The 17,546-nt window shown below is 39.2% G+C and overlaps 1 protein-coding gene across 1 annotated transcript in view; it reads right to left on the reverse strand.

The window, feature by feature from the left end:
* Positions 1-17,546, reverse strand: part of LOC107658407 (SH3 and multiple ankyrin repeat domains protein 1-like) — a 43,909-nt gene that overhangs the window by 7,124 nt on the left and 19,239 nt on the right. The window contains exons 11-14 of the mRNA XM_016446944.1: positions 3,356-3,438; positions 2,056-2,180; positions 1,786-1,921; positions 1,592-1,672 (exon numbers count right to left, since the gene is read on the reverse strand). Of these exons, the coding sequence (XP_016302430.1) occupies positions 1,592-1,672; positions 1,786-1,921; positions 2,056-2,180; positions 3,356-3,438 (425 nt within the window). The remainder of the gene's footprint in view (positions 1-1,591; positions 1,673-1,785; positions 1,922-2,055; positions 2,181-3,355; positions 3,439-17,546) is intronic.

Below are 17,546 nucleotides of genomic sequence, written 5' to 3' on the forward strand. Positions count from 1 at the left end.
TTCCTCCATGCCATCCAGTTCAAACACTTCCCTCCATCCTTTCTACTTCTTTCAGTGTATGCCTGTGATAGTTTCTTCTCCCATTCACTCTCTCTTCTTCCATCCCTCCCCCTTCTGACCGTTCAAACTATTCTATTTGGCTCTTTCATCCTCTCTTGAATTTCTCTCCTCACTGTCCTCTCTCTCTCTAAACCTTCTGGTTCTGTCCTCTAGTGCAGTGATTCCCAGCCGAGGGTATGCAAACCCCAGGGGTTACATAAGCAGGAAGTACTTAAAAGATTTTGTTTTTTGCTAAACCCATATGAAAGAAATTACTCCTTAAAATATTAGGGCTGCTAATAGATTAAAATAATTGTTTACAATTATTCATCATGATTTGGTTTGTACTTTTTGTATGTTATAATGTTAAATACACTACTGTTCAATTTTTTTTATCGGTTTCTTTTTATACTTTCATTCAGAAAGGATGCATTACATTGATCAAAAATGACAGTAAGACAAATACTTTTACAAAAGATTTCCATTTCAAATAAATGCTGTTCTTTTGTACTTCCTATTCATTAAATAGCCCTGAAAAAATGACACATTTTTCCCTCACACAAATATTAAGCAGCACAACACTATGCTTGATTCCTTAACTTTATTTATAACTAGATGTATGACAGCTAAATGTTTTCAACACTGATAATAATAAGAAATGTTTCTTGAGCAGCAAATCAGTATATGTGACCCTGGAGCACAAAACCAGTCTTAAGTCGCTGGGATATATTTGAAGCAATAGCCAAAAATACATTGTATGGGTCAAAATTATTGATTTTTCTTTTATGCCAAAAATCATTAGGATATTAAGTAAAAATCATGTTCCATGAAGATATTTTGTAAATTTCCTACTGTAAATATATTAAAACTTAATTTTTGATTAGTAATATGCATTGCTAAGAACTTCATTTGGACAACTTTAAAGACGATTTTCTCAATATTTTGATTTTTTTTGCACCCTCAGATTCCAGATTTTCAAATAGTTGTATCTCAACCAAATATTGTCCTATCTTAACAATTTTATTCAGCTTTCAGGTGATGTATAAATCTCAATTTCGAAAAATTGACCCTTATGACTGGTTTTGTGGTCCAGGGTCACATATTAGAATGATTTCTGAAGGATCATGTGACACTGAAGACTGGAGTTATGACTGCTGAAATTCACCTTCGCTTAATTAGTTATTGAAAACAGAAACAGCTATTTTAAAATGTTATAATGCTTTACAATATTCATGTTTTTACTGTATTTTGATCAAATAAATGCAGCCTTGACAAGCATATGACATTTCTTTAAAAAATATTCCTGATGAGCCCAAGCTTTTGAACAGTAGAGTATGTACTACATAGACAGAGGCAGATTTCTATGTCACTTGATAGAATGATCACTGTAAATCATATCCAGCATAATATGAATTCAAATTAAACATTTCTGGTTTGTGCTGATTAAGGGGTAATTGAGCCGTAGTGAGGGGGCTGTACGGGTCAAAGAAGGTTGGGAAACACTGCACTTTTCCCCCCCCATGCTTCTGTCCTCTCATTTCCCACATCTTACCCATCTCTTCCAGCTCTGATGTCATGGATTTGGAGCGCAGAGCGATAGCTGGTGTGCTCAGCCTTTTACTCTGCTGTGGGACTGTATGAAGAGAGCGAGAGAGAGAGAGAGAGAAAGAGTGTCACTGGTGTCCTATGATGATCATCATGTAACACTTCACTGTTGTCTCTGCTGTGTGAATTTGTATCTCTTACTTTTCTTTCGGGCCCCTTCCTCCATATCAGGGTTCCGGGTAACCATGACAACCTTGACCATGAGGCTGTTGCTGCCTTGCCTGATCATATTGACCACCTGCCTGTGTCCCACCTTAACCACATTCTGACCATTCACCTGGAAAAGAGAAAGAAACAATATACAGAAAGATACAGAGACCTTGAGTAATGAGAACACTTCTAGAGAGACTTGAAAGAATGACAAAGAGGGAAGAACAGAATATAAGTTCCATGATGCAGTTCTGCAGACACCTCGATAAGGAAGTCTCCCATTCGCAGACCAGCTCTCCAAGCCACGCCTCCCTCGTCGACAGACTCAAGGTACTGCAGTGCTGGAAAGGCTGGGGTGGGAGTGAACTCTTCTATAGGGGTCTGAGCTACAAAGAGAGGACATTTATATAATCAGTGTAGTGTGCCTGTCCAGAATGTTCTATTGAGGTTGACAATACATGGACAATAATGAGAAAACACGAGAAAAATAAAAGATGAACAGTGATAAAAGATTGTGTCAAATGTTCTCATTCCAGTTCTGGAACGCATCAGTATAAATGTGTGCGTAAGAGATAAAGAGCAAGAGTGAATGTGCCCTCTTATGCAGTGTGTGAATTATTCAATGACTTTCAGGGGGGGTCGATTTATTAAAAGATTTTTTGCCAGTAGTTTTTGGAGCACAGTCTTTTTTGGGTAATGTCACACAACTGTTTTTTGTCACCCCATGCCAATGACTTTAATAACAAAAACAGAGATTTTTAGGGTGCAAACACGGCACTTTAAATTCTGGGACTTTCTAAACATATGCATTCATTATCAGGAGCACAACACAAACTGCTTGCATACAGTTTAATTACAGAAGTTACTGTTGTTCTGGAAGAAAAAGGAGGCTCCGACAGTCAAATTATGGCTTGGAGAGAAGATTTCTACTTTACATTTGGAGGGGTTAGAACCAGAAGGGCGTAAGTGACATTTCCCCAACTTTACAGGAGTGCCAACACAAACTGCTTGCATACAGTTTAATTACAGCCAAGAAGTTACTACTGTTGTTCTGGGGGAAAAAAGGAGTGTCTCTCATGTAAGCTATGGCTTGGAGAGATGATTTCTTCTTTACATTTGGAACAAATTAGGTACTACCTGAAGGGAAAATCTGAGCAGTTTAACAAAATCTAGCACCCGTTTCTCAGTTATCTTGATGGAAACTCTACGGAGTAATGCATCATTTGTTAATATTAATCAAATATTTTAATATTTTTTCATCATACTTTACAATTTAATGCAAACAGGTCTGGTAAGGGATGGTTTGTGATGTTTTTTTTTCTTCTCTTTTCTAATTTTGATTGTGACGAAATATGTAAGATTGCAAATTCATCTTCAAAATCTTTGTCTTTCAATAAAACTTACTTGACAAACAAAGATGACAAAATTTTATGTGATATATGATCCTGTTAATGAGTGTCTATTTACTGCATAATGACAAATCTGTGATCTAACTTTGTGGCTACTGAAATGCTGAAACATAAATTATTATATAAAAAAATATTATGCACCCTGCACTTACCCTTGGCTCCTCTCAGCACAAAGCCAAAACCTTCATTGTCTTTTTTCTGCAGGAGGACTGTCTTCTCCTTGATTATATAGTCACTGAAAGAAAGAAAGATAGATTTTGGGGTAGAAGAGGCAGATAAAAGAGGACAGAAGACATGGTAAATATCTCCACTGCATCAGGAAAACACTTAAACCCTGAACAAGCTATTGAGTGAAGGAGGTGGAGGGGGGAGGGTCAGAGGCCAGAGAAAAGCGGAGTTCAGTGTATGAACCATAGACAGAATAAAAACAGGTATGAAAGCATACATTACAGGACAGCCTGTACTGACTCTTTAAAGGTGAAGTGCGCAATTTGTTTTCATTGCTAAAATTCTTCTATGCCAGTTTAATGTGCTTTTCATTAGTGGGGAGGCACAGATGTCACATATGAATGAAAAATATATACTTACTATTTTTTCGTCCGCAATGTTGCTTCTAAAAGCTGTTTTTTTTATGGTTATTTCAACTACACGCTGAAATTACCTAACTAAAAAATACCTAAAAACCAAGCTCGGCTCAAAATTTGTACAATATTTCCAAATAGCAATATGCAAGATGAAAACATACAGCTTTGTTTTAAAATTAAAACAGTGCCATATAATAACTTTTCCTTTAATTTTCTAAAATATTTAAATATTTAAATATATGTCCTCTCAGTAAGATTTTTAAGAGTGTTTTACAAAAGGTTTCTATTTCAAATAAATGCTGTTCTTTTGAATTTTCTATTTCACAACAATGTATCACTGTTTCCACAAAACATTAACATAACTGTTTATAACATGGCACAACTGCATGTTTTCAACATTGATAAACAAATGTTTGAGCACCAAAATCAGCATATTATAATTATTTCTGAAGACTGAAGTAATGACTTCTGAAAATTCAGCTTTGCTATCATAATTCTATCAAATTATATTTTAAAATCTATTAAAATAGAAAACACTATTTAAATTTAATATTAAATGTAAAATTATAATCATTTCCCAATATTACAGTTTTTACTGTATTTTTCATCCAATAAATGCAGCCATGGTGAGCATAAGAGACTTCTTTCAAAATGTTTTAAATATCTAACTGACCCAAATTGAATGGTAAGGTAAGTTTAATACATATATCATACAAGTAAGCCATTGGTTGTAGCTGAAAGTTGAAAGCTGTCCCACTAGTGGTTTCCATTCACAGCAGAGCCCATCTGACTGACACCACAGCTTTGTTTACAATACTCTGGCATCCATGCTCTTGCGTCAACAAGTGCACTGCAGTTCAGAACACAATATCCCCATCCTTCAGCTCTGTGTTCAGGAGACTTAACCAACTGTATCCTTTCACTGCCCCAGGACCAGAGGAGAGGGACTAGGGGGATGGACTGAGTCGATGCAAAACACAACGGCAGGTCAGACCACACACGGCCATTCTCCTGCTGTAAACAGTGTTACAAGCACAATTTGGCGGGAAACCAGTTACAGAGGCTTGATTTGAAGGCTGTCTGAAGTTCATCCATCGAACAAACCTTCTCGAAATTGTGCCAATTTTGAATGGAGCTCAAATGTCAAACAGCAGAAGACGGGGCAGGACAAGTTAATCTACTGCAATATCACGATCATGTTGTCCTGTAGTTAGGAAAGAGACTGCAGATCTTCTATGTCATGTTTGTATGTGCAATGGGCACTGTAAGTGAGATGCTGGCGGTTGCCTGAGCAACGGCCAGAACTGGATATAGGAACTAGCCAGACTAATATGTAGACATGCACAGTGAGTGATACAGTACACACACTTGGCAGCCATATTGAACAGAATTAGTCATTCAGCATTCCAATGTTCACCTCGAAGGGATCTCAACAAAACACCCAAGCATAATGTTTTCCAAATCAAACCAGTGTAAGCTGGGCCAAGTACATAACTGGCCACAGCAAGAATAAAAAAAATGGCAAAAGCCTGGTTGTTATGTCTGAGATCATGTCTATATTTAGGCAAAGGACTGTTTGCTCGGAATAGTAAAAGGTGAGGCAATGTAATCTCAATGCTTCATTCAATGATTTGCAGAGGTAGTGAATATTTGACACAGAATCCACAGAATTGTGAGATCTATATTTTATAAATATATACAGAGTTCTGGCATTAAACTCTAGATGGCGCAGTCCGATAGGTCTAACTCAATCTGACCTAATGACATCATTATCACATGGCACAGCTGATTGGTTCTCTCCTGTATCGGTAGCCAATGAGCTGCTGCTCAACATTCAAATATATGACTAGTGCTTGCCATAGCAGTTGCAGCTTGCTTCAGAAACTCTCCACCTTCCCCAGCTCCACCTGTATAGATCTGCTACGAGGTGATTCATGTATGCTATATGGGGGTTATTTCATGTATGTTATATTTGCAGCAGCACTATTTCTTACATGCTCACAGCAGCATGTTGTGGATGTATTGGCTATATATATATATATATAGATATAGATATATAGAATACTCATTACTTAAACATATCAGAAAAAACACAATTATATTTTATATTTAAATATATACACACACACACACACACACACACACACACACATATATATATTTTTTTACATTATGATCTTTTCACACGATGAACAGTCTACCACAAAAATATGTCATTAATAATTTGCAATATGAAGGTAAAATAATAATAATAAATTTTATTGTTGGTGGGGCTAGTGAAAGTGATTATAAGGCATGTAAAAATCTTTATGTAAATAGAAAAAAATCGTCACAAACCCTAGTTGTGTCCCCTGTTGTCTTTATGCAATATTCTATGCTATTTTGTAGTATAAAAACCATAGCATGTTCACACTGAAAACTTCAAAAAACTAAGTGTGGAATTTTGGACACTTCATGCACTCAACTGTTGCAGTTTTCATTACATAGAGTCCTTTATCAGATTTCAAAATTGGATGATAAATAGGCTACATGTAAAATTCATACACTAGACTAGACAGTTGAATACACAGCATAAGTGCACTGTGTATAGTATGTCAATTGGGACACAACTCATATGTTTATGCTTCTTAATGAGTGTATACGGGACTCCAGAATGATTCACGAGCAGTTCAGTCATTATAACACTCATTCAGTCTCTGCTCTGATATATTTGTGAATGTGTGAAGTCAGTAGTCAGTTATGCTGATACTTAGATGGTATAGGTTTCAGTAAGTTAGATGAGTCAGTTACTGTGTTAGTGAGTCAGTGTGGTTGTTTGTCCAACAGTGTCTCTGCTAGTCCATGAGTCATATGGCCAGTGATTTCATGAATCAAGTGCAGCAGCTCTGATAAACGCCATCAGAAACGCTGCCTTCATGCTATACAGCTACAAACCCAGATGCTGCAGGTGTGCATGTACAGCCCAGAGCCATGTGTCTCCTTTCATCCAAGATGAAGTGTTTTGGGGAATCTTAATGTGATAGTGGCATTAAAGCAGCGCTCGACTATAAGGTCAGTGTAAGAGAGATTCAGGCCAGTGTTGCGCTCGTGTTGTTAATGCACTACCACAGTTTGTGGGCTTGTTCAGTAGCAGTTGTGCAAGTGGGAAACAACCAAGCAAGCACACACAGACTCACAATCGAGTCCGCACAGGGACATATATTAGTAAGTGAACGTGTGAGTGTATTGAACTACATTATATCACTCTCCTAGAATGCCCTTGGGTGCCCCGGGTTGAAAACCATGAAAATGAAAAGCCTGAACAGTGGTGTAGGATTTCAGGTATGGCAATTTTAAAATACTAATACTGCAAGTTCTACATTCACAATGCAAGAAATTCCTGCATACATTTATTTACTACAGAAGAGAGCAAATTAATCCACAGAAATGAACAAAACTAAACGAATTATGCACTGAAAGAAAATGTTTCCCTAAAGGCGGGCGTACACGGTGCGATTCTGAAGGTCGGAACATCGTGAGCTCTGGCACATGTCACGATTGAGTTTATCCGAAAATCGTACGGAAGCTCGTACGACAGCAAAAATCGCACCGTGTACGCCTGCCTTAAGGGCAAGTTATTTATTGTTCATTGGCTCAAGTTAAAAAATATATATTTTTAATTGGATGAATGAAAATTTTTTTTCAGTGTGTTAATTAAATGAATTATTTTAAATCATTTTGAGTTTAGTGAGCCTGCAAATGTTGATATTACTTACACAGTAAAGGAAGTGCCTTTTTTGTGTTAACGTCTGTTAAAACTGTTAAGTTTGCAACATGGCAGGTAAAATATTTTGTAATAAAGGACACAACTAGACCAAGCCTGTACACTGCCAAACTTCGCCACAAAACAGTTAGTATAAAGGGAGGATTAAGAGGGCAAAAGTTAATACCATGTGTTTAGCAATTATATGTGTAATATATGCATACAGTGCCCTCCATAAATATTGGAACAGTAAAGACAAAATTGCTCTGTTTGCTGTGGAGTCAAGACATTTGCAAATATGATTAAAAGATGAATATGAAACAAAACTACAGAATGTCACATTTTATTATTAGCTGTTTCAACACATAAATGTTTTACCAAATAAAAAGGACAGCACTTTTAGAGTTCATCCCACTATCTGATGTGGGCACAAGTATTGGAACAGTTGAACTTAAAGGTGGGGTATGGATTTTTTGAAAAACGCTTTAGAAAACTGAGTCGGGCCGAGTTCTAAAACAAACTTGTAGCCAATCAGCAGTAAGGGGCGTGTCGTGTGATGTGGAGGAGAGAGCGCTCAGTGCACAGGATGGACATTAGCCGAGTGGAGAGACGAAAGAAAGATAGAGATGGCGGATAAAAAACAAAAGAGGAAAACGTCTGCGGAACAAAAGAAGGCTTACGATAAGGCAAGAAGTAGGACCCGTGTAAATTTCGGATCAGCTTTCCAGTGCTGGAGAGAACTCAAGGAGCGGGAAGGCCTGTGATCGGATGCAGAGGTTGCTTTGATTCTTCTCGATAGGTGAGTAACATTGGTTTTGCTTTGTTTCAAAGAACTAATATTTGCTGGCTTTTGCTTGAATATGCTCGTGTGTCATGTTCGCTTGTTTGTTCATCTGCAATCGTATTGTCGTTCCCTTCAGCTATGATAAAGACACATTCATTTCCACACCCTATAAGCCTGGAGCGTCTAAACTTCCTCCACTGTCTGTTTCAAGCATCAGCTCCTAAAGTGTGTCCAAAAAGTAAGATAATATGTTTAATACAGCAGATAATAATACAGCAGATTCCGCCATAATCTGGGACAGATGAACTTAAGGCAGATGTAAAAGATTAAAAGCTATTATTTTGTTGCAGATCCCTTGCGTGCAATCAGAGCAGTGAGTCTGCTACCCATAGACATGGCCAGACTCTTGGTCTTATCCTTTGAAATGCTTTTCCTAGCCTTTAATGCAGCCAATTCCAACTGTTGCTTGTTTTGGGGAGTTTCTGCCTTTAGTCTCCGCTTCAGCTGGTGAAATTCATGTTCAATCAGATTTAAATCTGGGTATTGACTTGGGCAATCTAAGACTTTGCATTTTTTTGCCCTGATACAGTCCTTTACTGAACTGGCAGGGTGTTTTGGGTCATTGTCCCGATGCAATATGTAGCGCTTTCTGATGAGTCTGGTGGCATTTTCTTGAATATTGGTAGCCAAGATGGTTTTGTACCCTTCCAAATTCATCCTGCTACTGTCATCATACATTAAGTCATCATTAAAATTGAGAGGGCCTGTTCCAGAGACAGCCATGCATGCCCATGCCATGACACCACCTCCACCATGGTTTACAGATGAGGCTGTATGCTTAGGATCATTTGCAGTTCCCTTTTGTCTCCACACTTTTGCTTTCCCATCACTTAGATAAAGGTTAAGCTTTGTCTCATCTGTCCATAAAACTCTGTTCCAAAACTCTACTGGCTTTTGCAAACTCTAATCTTGCCTTTCTATTTTTGGTGCTTGCCAGAGGTTTGCATCTTGCTGTGTAGCATCTGTAGTTCTGTGTCAAAGTCTCCTGCGGACAGTAGATTGTCTGAGCATCACCCCAGCTTTCTGGAGGTTGTTGGTGATTTTACAGACCCATATTTTAGGGTTCATTTTCACAGCTTTTATGATTTGCCTGTCATCAACTGCTGTTGTTTTTCTCAGCTGATCAGGTTGTTGTTGGTTGCTGATGTCTCCGGTGGTTTCCAAACTCTTGATTTCTTCATGCCCTTTGTTTTTGCCATAGCTCTAATTGACTTCCTCTTTTCTTTTAGCAGCCAAATTGCTTGCTTTTCTCTCAAAGTCAGCCCCCTCGTCTTCATCCTGGTTTGTGTGTGTCGTCATCGAATGCAAGACTCAGAATGCAGAAGCAATGGATATAACTGATACGACATATTCCCTGCTTGTAATATCTGAAGAAGTAATACAACAGGACACAGCTGATTACTTAGAAAGACCTGTGAGGCAACTGTTCCAATACTTATGCTCACATCGGATAGTGGGATGAACTCTAATGGCGCTTTTCCACTGCGTGGTACGACTCGGCTTGGCACAGCTCAGTACTGCACGGCACAGCTCGGCTCGGCTCGGTTTGAATTTCCACTGCAGTTTAGTACCGCTTTAGAGTGGGTGGGATTATTCACATGTTGTTATAGTTGCGCCGCCTCTATTGCCGTGACTCCTGAAAAACCTTTTCATTCCGCGTCGACCCATCAAGCTCTCGCTGGATCCGCTCCTCTGCTATCAACGAGAGGAACATCTGTACTTCCTCAACAGACAACGAAACAGCCATTTTTTGGTTGTTAAAAAAAAGTGCACTCATTCAAAACAGTTGCGTCCGATCTTTCGCTGGCTGTGCTGATTTAAATCTAGCGGTTCTGTTGTGTCTCTGTGTCGCAAGTTCAATGACGCAGGTAGTGACGATTCTCTCCGGCCAATCAGTGATCAGCAGAGTTTACACGTCACGTTTTAGTAACAGTACAGTTCACTTGGAACCTCAACCGAGGTGGTACTGAAAAAAGTACCAGGTACCAGGTACTGTACCCAGTGGAAAACCCCCCAAAAGTGAACTGTACCGTGCCGTACCATGCAGTGGAAAAGTGCCATAAAAGTGCTGATAAAAGCTGGTAAACTTCTTAGCCGGTAAAACATTTATGTGTTGAAACACTCAATAATAAAATGTGACATTCTGTAGTTTTGTCTCATATTCATCTTTTAATCATATTTACAGATTTCTTGACTCCACACAGCAAACAGAGCAATTTTGTCTTTACTGTTCCAATACTTATGGAGGGCACTGTATATACAGGTATATTGCAAGTAAAATACAAGTATATTGTAAATTATGAATGTGATACATTTTGTGTGTGTATATATATATATAATTTACATTATCCATTTACATTTAGTCATTTAGCCGACGCTTTTATCCAAAGCGATTTACAAATGAGGACAATGGAAGCTATCAAAATCAACAAAAGAGCAATGATTCGCAAGTGCTATCACAAGTCTCAGTTAGCTTAACGCAGTACACATAGCAAGTTTTTTTTTAAATTCTATACTAAATAAAAAGAAAACAGATAGAACAGAAAAAAGAATAGAGAAGCTAGTGTTAGTGTTTTTTCTAAGAAAACAATCAGTTAGTAAACGAATAGAGTGCAAGTCTAAAAGGGGCCAGTTTTTTTAAAGAATAGAATTAGAATGGAGAGTGCTAGAGTTAGAGGGTCAAATAAATATGGAAGAGATGTGTTTTTACCCAATTCTTGAAGATGGCTAAGGACTCAGCTGCTCGGATTGAGTCGGGCAGGTCATTCCACCATATATATACAGTATATATATATACAAACGCACACAAATTATGAAAATATGGCCTATCTATCTATCTACAGTGGTGTGAAAAAGTGTTGGCCCCCTTCCTGATTTCTTATTTTTTTGCATGTTTGTCACACTTTAATGTTTCAGATCATCAAACAAATTTAAATATTAGTCAAAATCTATCTATCTATCTATCTATTGTATCTCTCTCTCTCTCTCTCTCTATCTATCTATATGAGCTATATGTTAAAAAAAAAAATTTCAAGTAATATTGTCACTTTGAAGCCTGATTGCCTGTGTTGCAAGTTTGTTTGCACTCTAAGTCTGTGTGAGAGCTTCTGTGTGTGTGTCCAGTGCCAGTCAGGTGCTGGTGAGATATTGTTTAAACTGTACCATACTGTACCCACATGCTGATAGTCACACTGTACACAGGCTCAGCCCTTAACCCACTCCATCTGTTAATTTCTCTCTCTCTCTTTCCTTGAATGCTTCCGAACTCCATCCTCCATCTAAAAGCCAAATGTAAAAGCTTTCAGTGAACCTCTTAAAGACCACGAACCCGAGGCCAGGGGGTCACTCATATCTCCCCATCAACTCTTTCAGTAACTCCTCTGTGTGTCACCTCCTACCCTGCTTTCTATCTCAGTCCTCTCTTCTCTCCAACAGTACGTCCGCACTCCTCCTCACATATCTTCCATTGCGCCTGCATAGAAGGATGCCAACGGTGGCCATTCTCCATATCACCCACTCATCCCTGCCCAGATCGAAAACAAGCCAGGAATGAATTGATGTACAGAAAGTGATGGTCTCGCTTCAAGTTGGCACTCCCTTTTTAAAGTTACAGACATCTCACACCCCGCCGAACCTCTCTGCCACACACTTCTCGTCGTCCTCTCTCTCCCTCTCTTTGACGTTTTGGGTATTAGGTTCATCCTATGAAGTGAGTGATATTTATACAGTTTATACAGTAGCCGCATCCGTGACTGCTGTACATACGGTGAAGACTCAACGTACAACTATTAAGACATTACACAATCTTCATAGTGACAAACCAACACCCAGCCACATTGCAGGGACCGTAACACACCACGGTTGTATTTGTCCAACTTAATGAGAGTTTCAGGTCTAATAAGAGCCAACACATGATAACATCAGTGCACAAAAACAACGCCAAGCGGACACTGTACAAGATCAGCACCACATCAAACCTAACACACTCCACAATAAACGCAGCAGGGGTTACGAGAAACCAGCACAAACGTCCCCTCCTGAGTGATCATTCTTAATTTCTTGAATGTACACATGTAAATCACATACGGTGTGTATGATCACACACACACCCGACAGAAGAACCCAACAGCATCAATCCCTTCCAGTGAAGCGAACTCCTCTAAATCAGCAGCTAACAGAGCCCAGCACATTCTCTCTCCGTCCCACACACACACGCTTGCACATGCAGAAACACACACTGGTTTAGCATTCTGTCCATCAGAGCAGCGGTGTATCTGGCTGGAGGCAGACATTGTATTCTGCGGCCGTTAACAGAGAGACAGAAGCTGCGTTTCACACACACACGCATGCATGCAGCGGTGGAGACGCGCTACGCTGGTTAATGCGCGAGCGAGTGCTCACTCTTCCTCATATAGACACACGCACATGTCCGAACGCACGCACACACGCGTGCATTGCAACACATCCCTGCCTGTCGATCCACTCCATCACTCCGGCTCGTTCCTTGCACACATGCGGCGCTCTCTCTAGCCCACCTCCCTCCCTCCCTACCCACCGTGAGAAAAATATGAAAACAGCCAGTACCTGTACATGAACCAGATGCTGCGATTCATAGGGCCTAGCGTCGGCCAGGACGACGAGAGGGAGAGGGAGAGAGAGAGATCCTCCTCTCCGCATCCTCCCATCGCCATTTCCCCCCCCTCCTCCTCCTCCTCCTCCACCACCTCCTCCTCCTACTGCTGCTCCTCTTCCAGCCAGAGAACAGCAAGCGAGAGCCGTGCGAGGGGAGGAGAGGAGGAGAGAGAGATGGAGAGAGTGAGAACGAGGGCCTAGCTCTCCCAACCCTTTCATACTTAAGACGGTGAGAGCGAGAGAGCGAGAGAGAGAGAGAGAGAGAGAGAGAGAGAGAGAGAGAGAGAGAGAGAGAGAGAGAGAGAGAGAGAGAGAGAGAGAGAGAGAGAGAGAGAGCGATGGTTCACTGTGACTGCGACAGAGGAGGAGGGAGAGCGAGCGAGGCATGGAGAAAGAAAGAGGGAGGGAGGGCAAGATAGAGGGACAGAGAGAGAGAATGTGTGATTGGAAGACATGGTTTAGCATGAAAGAGGAGAGAAATTAGGTAATTTGATGAAGGGAGAGAGGGAGAGAGAGAGGGGCTTGAGGTGACTGGGTTTGTTTGCTGATCAGCTAATGCATGCATTGAATGTAAAGGACGCTAAGAGTTCACACAGGAAGCGTTTCAGCGTTTTAATAAAGCTAGGAACAAATCGCAGGTGTCTTGAGACATGTTGGTACAGTATTTGAACTGTTTTAACACATCATTGTGGCTCAAAAATGCAACAGTGCTCATGGCGTGAGACGCTTAAAAAACAGCAAAGTGCACCTTAACGGTCGCAAGCATTCATCTAGTGCATGTTTAGATAGAAAAAAATAAAAAGCACATGGCTAATGCGCGCATACGCACACCTGCTGCGGTATAGGAGATCAAACCGTTGGGAAGGTGCAATTGAAATGCCAAGCACCAGTTTCACTAGGGCAACATAACTGTCACACACTCATCTGTCTCTCTTTTACTCCTCCCTCTCATGTACACATCTGCTTCTTCCTCTCTTCTTCAGCAGCCATGTGAGTTGAACAGAGCATGTTTCTATCACTGCCTCCACTAGTCACTGTTTTCCCATTCATAAAACTGGCAGCAGCCTTTGAGAGGTAGAGAGAGACAAGGAAAGAACGAGAGAGAGAGAGAGATAGAGCACTCTCTAGTGCTCTTGTCGGGTAGCCGTAGAGCACTACAGCTCTGAACCACCATCCGCCTATTACATCATCAATATCGCCAGCTACTGAATGAACATGTGTTTTTTTTTATTTCTATTTTCACACTAACAGCAGAAGTGTGAGTTTACCGACTCATGTAACAAACACTAGAATAAATATTGTTTTAGTATTAGCCATATTAAAATGAATTTGCAGCAAAACCTCTGAGATTGAATAAACACACTGCTAACTTTACTCAATTAAATGGTTAGCTGCATTTTATTATGTGCATCTAACATGTGCATCTCCCCTGCTGTTACGACCAAACACCCAACCAATTTTCAGCATGCAGTCCATAGGTTGAGGACAACTGATCTAAACCATCCACAATGCAAGTCCACTACCATTCAATAGTTTGGGGTTGGTAAGATTTTTATTTTATTTTTTAAAGAACTCCAGTCTTCACAAATCATTCTAATATGCTGATTTGCTGCTCAAGAAACATTTATTATTATTATCAATATTAAAAACAGCAATATTTTTGTGGAAACCATGATTTATTTGAAACACAATTTGCTTGTAAAATTATAAATATATAGTTCAGTCATGAAACTCTAGATGGCGCAGGCGACGGGTTGTTAACGTAACCGATGATATTCAGAGAGTTAAACGACTTGGCACAAGCTGATTGGTTCATGTTGCATATGCAGCCAATGAGCTTACTGCCTTGCATTTATATGGCTGGTTAGCATTCACTTGAGATTCCTGCAGCGCGCTTTCAGAGTTCTCTGAAACTCAACAGCTAGATAACAAGGTAAGTAAACGGTTTTCACCCTGATTTCAGTGCATTATTGCGTTCGTCAGATGTACATTTTTAAACTAGAAAACATACAAGTTGTAAAACTACGTGCAGGTTATTCGCGTGAGGAGTAATTGATAAGCATGTATTGTTCATATAACAGCAGTGGCATCAGCAGCAGCAGCAAGCACTTTTCCTAGTTCATGTATGTGAGAATACAACGTCAAGCGTCGCGGATTTTAGAACAGTAAAGTGAATTGGGGATTACCTTATTTGCCCGAAATCTCCAATGCTTTTAATATCTTCTTAAAGGGGCCACATCTCTATTTCACTCATTACCTTGGTTCAGCGATAGTGAAGAGTTTATTATAAAAGTCATGTTTAGTGATAGTTTAAAGATAATTAATCATGAATTAATTTAAAATGTAAAGATACTACTAATAATAAATAATTTCCAATCAGTAGCCCATGTACAATGTAGCTAATAGTAGGGCACTCTTAAACTGGAATTTACTATAATTGCATGAAATGTCAGCGATAATGCATGGATGAGCTACAGCAATTCTAGTACTTTCATGGAGTGTAGCAGTAGTATCCATAGAATTTCAGATTGCGTTATTAGCGAATTATTAATAGCAGTATGCATAGCAAATCAAATTATGCATTTAGTAGCGGCAGACAGGGCTTACAGTAGATTTTGTGAACTCTTCAAAGCAAAATAGGTATTATTTGATTGCGTTTGCTCGTTAATAAAGACGCTTATATCAATTCTAAGTACTTTTGTGCAGCTATAGCTGCATTATGCAATGCATAGCTATTCAGATCACTAGTTTAGTAAATTTTAATAGCAGCAGCACGCATGGCAAAATTCAGACGCAATGTTAGAAATATTAGCAGCAGTCTGCATGGCGATCCAATTATCATTGTTGCTAATATAGTAGCAGCAGCATAAAGTACATTTAGTTGCATGAAATTTCAGTGATAAGATAACGCTTGGATGGTAGTGAACTTTTTAGGTGAAATAGACATTTTATTACTTTGCTATTCAGTTCAACAGGGTTTATAGAACTCTTCAAAGCGAAATAGGCATTATTTATTATTATGGCTAATATAGCAGCGGCAGCAGAAAGCACTTTAGTTAAATAAAATTTTAGTGATAACTCATTAAGGGTAAATTAACTCTTTAAAGAGCAATAGGTATAATAAAAAAGGGATGTTTGACGATAAATCATGATAAAATTCCCCACAGTTAGTATTACCGTTTCATCTTTTAATTCTCATTAAAACCGTATTAGATTACCGCGATTTGAACAACTCGCGATAAATAAATACTGTCCAGCATAAATCACAGTTTTCAGTAACAGTCTCACATGATTGTTTTAGTGATTATGCAAACAAAAAGCCATTTTATTTGTTGTTTTTTTATTTTTAAATATAAAACTTGAAGTGGTTTATGCATCAGAACTTTTTTAACATCTCCAGCACATTTTAACAATACCGTGATAATACTGATAACCGTGATAATTTTGGTCACTATGAGGCCTGTTCTGCTTTCCTGAGGTGTTACGCATTTTGGGGGAAGGGTCCATAGGTCCTCATATGGCTTGTTAACTGAGGGGTGTTACAGAGTATTTGCTAAATATAGCTAACAAAATATATATTGTGTGTTTGATTGGTCCAGACGCTACATGATTAAATATTACAACCGCCACAGCTCGCACAATAAAATTCCTTCTACAACATTGTGACTATCATTAACAGCAACAGCATGTACTTCAACTCAGTATTGAAATGTTAGTGAATATTATCAATAGCAGCAGTAGCAGAAGTTTTGTTGCGTTGGCCGTATCGCACTGCATACATTGCGGACCGCTTTACCTATCGTTACGGGTCAACTGATTTGGTCATATTGTGCCGGTCGTGTCTGGCGTAGACACCATGTTAGAGTAAAATAGGCATTCGCCTAGCTACTTGTATGCCTAATTAATGGAGCTCTCAGCAGTTCAGTCTCTTGTGCAGTAGCAGCAACTTGCATAGGCATTCAGTCATCAAGATTTTTCAGTCTCTTGTGCAGTAGCAGCAGCTTGCATAGGCATTCAGTCATGAGATTTTTCTCATCAGCAGCATGCACAGCATTTCTATGTTGCGAATTTTAATTTAGACAATTAAATAAAAATACAGACAACTGCATTTAAATAAAGTCACTGTAGTGTCTTGCTCAAGGCCATCTTGGAACGAGCCACGCATTTAGCAATGATACAATGCAAACATTATTGTTCTTAATATGCAATAAAATAATTTAAATTATCAAAATAAATGAGCAGCTGCTTCTGAGGCAGAATTAGTCCTGGGCATATGACACCACAACTACAGGGTGTACAGTGATTTATTCTTTCGCCACATATTTTGTTAGCTTATTAATAAGTTAAAGGTAAGTATTTCCATTGCAGTAACGTTGATGAACTTTAATAGAGAGCAAAAAAAAATATACAAATTACAACTCTTGAATGACAAATTTAAAACTAATTGCTCAGGCCGCCTGAGCCTGAGTCAGGTGGTTGCTGGGGGTTACTTAATTTATCAGCCTACAGTGTGATTCCTGTTTGTTAATGACACACATAGT

This window comes from Sinocyclocheilus anshuiensis, unplaced genomic scaffold (assembly GCF_001515605.1).
Source record: "Sinocyclocheilus anshuiensis isolate Anshui unplaced genomic scaffold, SAMN03320099.WGS_v1.1 scaffold371, whole genome shotgun sequence".
In the NCBI taxonomy this organism is placed as follows: Eukaryota; Metazoa; Chordata; class Actinopteri; order Cypriniformes; family Cyprinidae; genus Sinocyclocheilus; species Sinocyclocheilus anshuiensis.